The sequence below is a fragment of the Hemibagrus wyckioides genome, linkage group LG29, assembly GCF_019097595.1.
Source record: "Hemibagrus wyckioides isolate EC202008001 linkage group LG29, SWU_Hwy_1.0, whole genome shotgun sequence".
Classification (NCBI taxonomy): Eukaryota; Metazoa; Chordata; class Actinopteri; order Siluriformes; family Bagridae; genus Hemibagrus; species Hemibagrus wyckioides.
Genome location: NC_080738.1, coordinates 16,509,837 through 16,518,062, shown reverse-complemented (window position 1 = coordinate 16,518,062; position 8,226 = coordinate 16,509,837). Strand labels below are relative to the sequence as shown.

The 8,226-nt window shown below is 45.7% G+C and overlaps 1 protein-coding gene across 2 annotated transcripts in view; it reads right to left on the bottom strand.

Moving 5' to 3' along the window:
• Positions 1–207: 207 nt before the first annotated feature.
• The window catches only part of LOC131349295 (striatin-like), a 41,363-nt gene continuing 33,344 nt past the window's right edge, over positions 208–8,226 (bottom strand). For both annotated transcript variants that reach the window (XM_058384883.1, XM_058384882.1), the window contains 6 exons: positions 6,055–6,176; positions 5,794–5,961; positions 5,534–5,674; positions 1,662–1,763; positions 1,285–1,371; positions 208–532 (listed from right to left, as the gene is read on the bottom strand). In XM_058384883.1, the coding sequence (XP_058240866.1) occupies positions 363–532; positions 1,285–1,371; positions 1,662–1,763; positions 5,534–5,674; positions 5,794–5,961; positions 6,055–6,176 (790 nt within the window). In that variant the 3' untranslated portion in view covers positions 208–362. The remainder of the gene's footprint in view (positions 533–1,284; positions 1,372–1,661; positions 1,764–5,533; positions 5,675–5,793; positions 5,962–6,054; positions 6,177–8,226) is intronic.

Here is an 8,226-nt window from a genome sequence, read left to right as displayed (position 1 = left end):
AGAGGAGAGGAGAGAAGAAGAGGAGGTGACTGGGAGAAGAGAGGAGAGGAGATGAAAGGAGAGGAAATGAAAGGAGAGGAGAGGAGCAGAGAGGAGAGGAGAGAAGAAGAGGAGGTGGCTGGGAGAAGAGAGGAGAGGAGATGAAAGGAGAGGAGAGGAGCAGAGCGGAGAGGAGAGAAGAGAAGAAGAGGAGGTGGCTGGGAGAAGAGAGGAGAGGAGAGGAGCAGAGAGGAGAGAAAAGGAGGAGATGGCTGGGAGAAGACAGGTTCCTGCTCGTTGGTCCCCAGCCCAATTGCTGGCGCTCTGTTCATTGTCCAGTCCGTGCCGGTGGGCGGGGCTAAAGAAGGCGGGCATTTCCCGGCTCATACGAAGACCTTGGCGAGGGAGTCGGCTCCGGCGCTGGCGATGTAGCACTTGGACGGGTGGAACGCCACGTCGTGGATGGACTCGTCGAACTTCTTGCGGTGGGCCGTGAACTCCTGGATACACGTCTTACTCTCCAGGTTCCACAGACGGATGGAGCAGTCGTGGCCTGAACACCAGGAGAGGAGATTAATGAGGGGAACAGAAAATAAACAAACAAACAAACACCAGTCATCAATGATGATGATCCTTTTATGGATATAAAAAAAAAAATCAAATAAACAAAATAAAAAACAACAAACATATATATATATATATATAACAATAATAATAATAAATGTAATTCTAACAAAAAATTAAAATATATGTAATATATAGATATAATGATAAATAAATAATTCTAATAAAAAAAATGCATGTATATATATATATATATAAAATAAAATAGTACAAAGTTAAAAAATATATTCTAATAAAAATTATATATATATATATATATATATATATATATATATATATTTATATATATATATTTATATTATTTATTTATTTTTTAATTACATATATGTAATATATATATATATATAAAAAAAATTAAATAATACTTAATAATGATAATAATAATAATTATAATAAAATAAAAAAAATAAAAAAATTCAAATAAACAATAATTGAATTATTTAAAGAGCTGTTTTATTTTATTTTGTCTAAAGGATTTCCCGATTAAACATTTTCACTGTTTCTGTACTGTAGTGATGTATCTGATATCCATATCTTGATTTTGTACCATTAATAAGAGCACATGCTGTTACTAAGTGGGCAGGGCTTACAAAATTCACTTGGAAAGACTTCCATAGACTTTGGAGTGAATTCACAGGAGGTCAGATTTGTTAAAGTATTCATGGTGTGTCCAGCACTTACTTCCAGACATCAGATACAATCCGTTCGGATCCACAGCAAGACTCGTGACGGCGTCCAGATGAGCCACCATGGAGTGGATGGGTTTTCCTGTCGGGGAAATAAAACAAACACTTCAGAGATACAGCTGGAGGAGGAAAACACCCCCATAATGCAACAGAAGAGCAGGAAAGAGCTGTTTCAGCTGTTTAGACTGCCCCCTGGTGGAGGTGTTTCAGCTGTTTAGACTGCCCCCTGGTGGAGGTGTTTCAGCTGTTTAGACTGCCCCCTGGTGGAGGTGTTTCAGCTGTTTAGACTGCCCCCTGGTGGAGGTGTTTCAGCTGTTTAGACTGCCCCCTGGTGGAGATGAGCTGAACTGCCCTTGCCGTGGACACACGTACCCGTGTTGTTGTCGTAGAACTTGATGTGGCGGTCCTCCTGAGCCGTGATGGTGATGGGGAGAGTCGGGTGACTCAGGACTTTGTTAATCTGACATGACGCACCTGGGGAGAAAAAATAATCACAACGACGTGTTTAATTAACGAGAGAGGTTTCAATCCTGAATGATGAAATAATAAAAATACATTAAACAAATAATCAGAATCATGAATTAATGAGCCGGAATCAACACACAACACCGTGTTTAAAGGTTTCTACAAGAGAGAGAGAGAGAGAGAGAGAGTGTGTGTGTGTGTGTGTACCAGATTCAGTAGTAGACTCGAGGCTCTGTACTAGCCGTGTGTGTGTGTGTGTGTGTGTGTGTTTGTACCAGATTCAGTAGTAGACTCGAGGCTCTGTACTAGCCGTGTGTGTGTGTGTGTGTGTGTGTACCGGATTCAGTAGTAGACTCGAGGCTCTGTACTAGCCGTGTGTGTGTGTGTGTGTGTGTGTACCAGATTCAGTAGTAGACTCGAGGCTCTGTACTAGCCGTGTGTGTGTGTGTGTACCGGATTCAGTAGTAGACTCGAGGCTCTGTACTAGCCGTGTGTGTGTGTGTGTGTGTGTACCAGATTCAGTAGTAGACTCGAGGCTCTGTACTAGCCGTGTGTGTGTGTACCGGATTCAGTAGTAGACTCGAGGCTCTGTACTAGTTGTGTGTGTGTGTGTGTGTGTGTGTTTGTACCAGATTCAGTAGTAGACTCGAGGCTCTGTACTAGCCGTATGTGTGTGTGTGTGTGTGTGTGTACCAGATTCAGTAGTAGACTCGAGGCTCTGTACTAGTTGTGTGTGTGTGTGTGTGTGTGTGTGTGTACCGGATTCAGTAGTAGACTCGAGGCTCTGTACTAGCCGTATGTGTGTGTGTGTGTGTGTGTACCAGATTCAGTAGTAGACTCGAGGCTCTGTACTAGCCGTGTGTGTGTGTGTGTTTGTACCAGATTCAGTAGTAGACTCGAGGCTCTGTACTAGCCGTGTGTGTGTGTGTGTGTGTGTGTGTACCAGATTCAGTAGTAGACTCGAGGCTCTGTACTAGCCGTGTGTGTGTGTGTGTGTACCGGATTCAGTAGTAGACTCGAGGCTCTGTACTAGTTGTGTGTGTGTGTGTGTGTGTACCGGATTCAGTAGTAGATTCGAGGCTCTGTACTGGCCGTGTGTGTGTGTGTGTGTGTGTGTGTGTACTGGATTCAGTAGTAGACTCGAGGCTCTGTACTAGCCGTGTGTGTGTGTGTGTGTGTGTACCAGATTCAGTAGTAGACTTGAGGCTCTGTACTAGCCGTGTGTGTGTGTGTGTGTGTGTGTGTACCAGATTCAGTAGTAGACTCGAGGCTCTGTACTAGCCGTGTGTGTGTGTGTGTACCAGATTCAGTAGTAGACTTGAGGCTCTGTACTAGCCGTGTGTGTGTGTGTGTGTGTGTGTGTACCAGATTCAGTAGTAGACTCGAGGCTCTGTACTAGCCGTGTGTGTGTGTGTGTGTGTGTGTACCAGATTCAGTAGTAGACTTGAGGCTCTGTACTAGCCGTGTGTGTACCGGATTCAGTAGTAGACTCGAGGCTCTGTACTAGCCGTGTGTGTGTGTGTGTGTGTACGTGTGTGTGTGTGTACCGGATTCAGTAGTAGACTCGAGGCTCTGTACTAGCCGTGTGTGTGTGTGTGTGTACGTGTGTGTGTGTGTGTGTGTGTGTGTGTACCGGATACAGTAGTAGACTCAAGGCTCTGTACTAGTTGTGTGTGTGTGTGTGTGTGTGTACCAGATTCAGTAGTAGACTCGAGGCTCTGTACTAGTTGTGTGTGTGTGTGTGTGTGTACCAGATTCAGTAGTAGACTCGAGGCTCTGTACTAGCCGTGTGTGTGTGTGTGTACTGGATTCAGTAGTAGACTCGAGGCTCTGTACTAGCCGTGTGCGTGTGTGTGTGTGTACCGGATTCAGTAGTAGACTCGAGGCTCTGTACTAGCCGTGTGTGTGTGTGTACCGGATTCAGTAGTAGACTCGAGGCTCTGTACTAGCCGTGTGTGTGTGTGTGTGTGTGTGTGTGTGTGTGTGTACCAGATTCAGTAGTAGACTCGAGGCTCTGTACTAGCCGTGTGTGTGTGTGTGTGTGTGTACCAGATTCAGTAGTAGACTCGAGGCTCTGTACTAGCCGTGTGTGTGTGTGTGTGTGTGTGTGTGTGTGTACCAGATTCAGTAGTAGACTCGAGGCTCTGTACTAGCCGTGTGTGTGTGTGTGTGTGTGTGTGTGTGTGTGTGTACCAGATTCAGTAGTAGACTCGAGGCTCTGTACTAGCCGTGTGTGTGTGTGTGTGTGTGTACCAGATTCAGTAGTAGACTTGAGGCTCTGTACTAGCCGTGTGTGTACCGGATTCAGTAGTAGACTCGAGGCTCTGTACTAGCCGTGTGTGTGTGTGTGTGTACGTGTGTGTGTGTGTACCGGATTCAGTAGTAGACTCGAGGCTCTGTACTAGCCGTGTGTGTGTGTGTGTGTACGTGTGTGTGTGTGTGTGTGTGTGTGTGTGTGTGTACCGGATACAGTAGTAGACTCAAGGCTCTGTACTAGTTGTGTGTGTGTGTGTGTGTGTGTACCAGATTCAGTAGTAGACTCGAGGCTCTGTACTAGTTGTGTGTGTGTGTGTGTGTGTACCAGATTCAGTAGTAGACTCGAGGCTCTGTACTAGCCGTGTGTGTGTGTGTGTACTGGATTCAGTAGTAGACTCGAGGCTCTGTACTAGCCGTGTGCGTGTGTGTGTGTGTACCGGATTCAGTAGTAGACTCGAGGCTCTGTACTAGCCGTGTGTGTGTGTGTGTGTGTACGTGTGTGTGTGTGTGTGTGTGTACCGGATACAGTAGTAGACTCGAGGCTCTGTACTAGTTGTGTGTGTGTGTGTGTGTGTGTGTGTGTGTGTGTACCAGATTCAGTAGTAGACTCGAGGCTCTGTACTAGCCGTGTGTGTGTGTGTGTGTGTGTACCAGATTCAGTAGTAGACTCGAGGCTCTGTACTAGCCGTATGTGTGTGTGTGTGTGTGTACCAGATTCAGTAGTAGACTCGAGGCTCTGTACTAGCCGTATGTGTGTGTGTGTGTGTGTGTACCAGATTCAGTAGTAGACTCGAGGCTCTGTACTAGCCGTGTGTGTGTACCAGATTCAGTAGTAGACTCGAGGCTCTGTACTAGCCGTGTGTGTGTGTGTGTGTGTGTGTACCAGATTCAGTAGTAGACTCGAGGCTCTGTACTAGCCGTGTGTGTGTGTGTGTGTGTGTGTGTGTGTATACCAGATTCAGTAGTAGACTCGAGGCTCTGTACTAGCCGTGTGTGTGTGTGTGTGTGTGTGTGTGTGTGTGTGTGTACCAGATTCAGTAGTAGACTCGAGGCTCTGTACTAGTTGTGTGTGTGTGTGTGTGTACCGGATTCAGTAGTAGATTCGAGGCTCTGTACTAGCCGTGTGTGTGTGTGTGTGTGTGTACGTGTGTGTGTGTGTGTGTGTGTGTACCGGATACAGTAGTAGACTCGAGGCTCTGTACTAGTTGTGTGTGTGTGTGTGTACCAGATTCAGTAGTAGACTCGAGGCTCTGTACTAGCCGTGTGTGTGTGTGTGTGTACCAGATTCAGTAGTAGACTCGAGGCTCTGTACTAGCCGTGTGTGTGTGTGTGTGTGTGTACCAGATTCAGTAGTAGACTCGAGGCTCTGTACTAGCCGTGTGTGTGTGTGTGTGTGTACCAGATTCAGTAGTAGACTCGAGGCTCTGTACTAGCCGTGTGTGTGTGTGTGTGTGTGTGTGTACCAGATTCAGTAGTAGACTCGAGGCTCTGTACTAGCCGTGTGTGTGTGTGTGTGTGTGTACCAGATTCAGTAGTAGACTCGAGGCTCTGTACTAGTTGTTGCGTCTCCATGTTGAAGAGTCCGATCTTGCCGTTAGTGAAGGACGTCACCATGTAGGCGGGTTCACTGCACACCAGATCCACTGATGAAGGCACGCCCAACTCTGTAATACACACACACACACACACACACACACACACACACACACACACACACACACAGTTTAAGAGCGCTATATTTCCTAGTGGAATACTAACAGTAATGTAGTTTTATTTGTGCTACCTTTGTTCTCGTTGAACACGGCGATGGCCGGCTCGGTGTTAGAGGCGTTCCATAACCGCACCGTGCCGTCCGCTGAGCAGGACAGGAGACGCTGATGTGCGCTACTGTGTACCAGACCCCAGACCGCATCTGTGTGTCCAGACAGTGCCCCACGCAGGACACACCGCTCTAATACACACACAAACACACGTTAACTCTCATGCATAGAAAAATTATAATACAAATGAGAGATGAGAGATGAGTAAACAGGTGAAGACGTACGGTACGAGTCGTAGGGGTCGATGTTAGGGCTTGGGGTGTTCCAGCACTGAATGGTGCCATCCACCCCGCCGCTGTAGCACTGCTCTCCTGTATTATTTAGCACCACACACAGCACCGCGCCCCTACAACACACACACACTCCAGATTACACTGTGTAAACCAGACACCTTCATAATACACACACACACACACTCCAGATTACACTGTGTAAACCAGACACACACACTCCAGATTACACTGTGTAAACCAGACACACACACACACTCCAGATTACACTGTGTAAACCAGACACCTTCATAATACACACACACACTCCAGATTACACTGTGTAAACCAGACACCTTCATAATACACACACACACACTCCAGATTACACTGTGTAAACCAGACACCTTCATAATACACACACACACACACTCCAGATTACACTGTGTAAACCAGACACACACACTCCAGATTACACTGTGTAAACCAGACACACACACACACTCCAGATTACACTGTGTAAACCAGACACACACACACACTCCAGATTACACTGTGTAAACCAGACACACACACACACTCCAGATTACACTGTGTAAACCAGACACACACACACTCCAGATTACACTGTGTAAACCAGACACACACACACTCCAGATTACACTGTGTAAACCAGACACACACACACACTCCAGATTACACTGTGTAAACCAGACACACACACACTCCAGATTACACTGTGTAAACCAGACACACACACACTCCAGATTACACTGTGTAAACCAGACACACACACACACTCCAGATTACACTGTGTAAACCAGACACACACACACTCCAGATTACACTGTGTAAACCAGACACACACACACACTCCAGATTACACTGTGTAAACCAGACACACACACACTCCAGATTACACTGTGTAAACCAGACACACACACACACTCCAGATTACACTGTGTAAACCAGACACACACACACTCCAGATTACACTGTGTAAACCAGACACACACACACACTCCAGATTACACTGTGTAAACCAGACACCTTCATAATACACACACACACACACACACTCCAGATTACACTGTGTAAACCAGACACCTTCATAATACACACACACACACACACTCCAGATTACACTGTGTAAACCAGACACCTTCATAATACATACACACACACACACACACACACTCCAGATTACACTGTGTAAACCAGACACCTTCATAATACACACACACACACACTCCAGATTACACTGTGTAAACCAGACACCTTCATAATACACACACACACACACACTCCAGATTACACTGTGTAAACCAGACACCTTCATAATACACACACACACACTCCAGATTACACTGTGTAAACCAGACACCTTCATAATACACACACACACACACACACTCCAGATTACACTGTGTAAACCAGACACCTTCATAATACACACACACACACACACACTCCAGATTACACTGTGTAAACCAGACACACACACACACACTCCAGATTACACTGTGTAAACCAGACACCTTCATAATACACACACACACACACACTCCAGATTACACTGTGTAAACCAGACACCTTCATAATACACACACACACACTCCAGATTACACTGTGTAAACCAGACACACACACTCCAGATTACACTGTGTAAACCAGACACACACACACACTCCAGATTACACTGTGTAAACCAGACACACACACACACACTCCAGATTACACTGTGTAAACCAGACACCTTCATAATACACACACACACACACACTCCAGATTACACTGTGTAAACCAGACACCTTCATAATACACACACACACACACTCCAGATTACACTGTGTAAACCAGACACCTTCATAATACATACACACACACACACACACACACTCCAGATTACACTGTGTAAACCAGACACCTTCATAATACACACACACACACACTCCAGATTACACTGTGTAAACCAGACACCTTCATAATACACACACACACACACACCAGATTACACTGTGTAAACCAGACACCTTCATAATACACACACACACACACTCCAGATTACACTGTGTAAACCAGACACCTTCATAATACACACACACACACACACACTCCAGATTACACTGTGTAAACCAGACACCTTCATAATACACACACACACACTCCAGATTACACTGTGTAAAC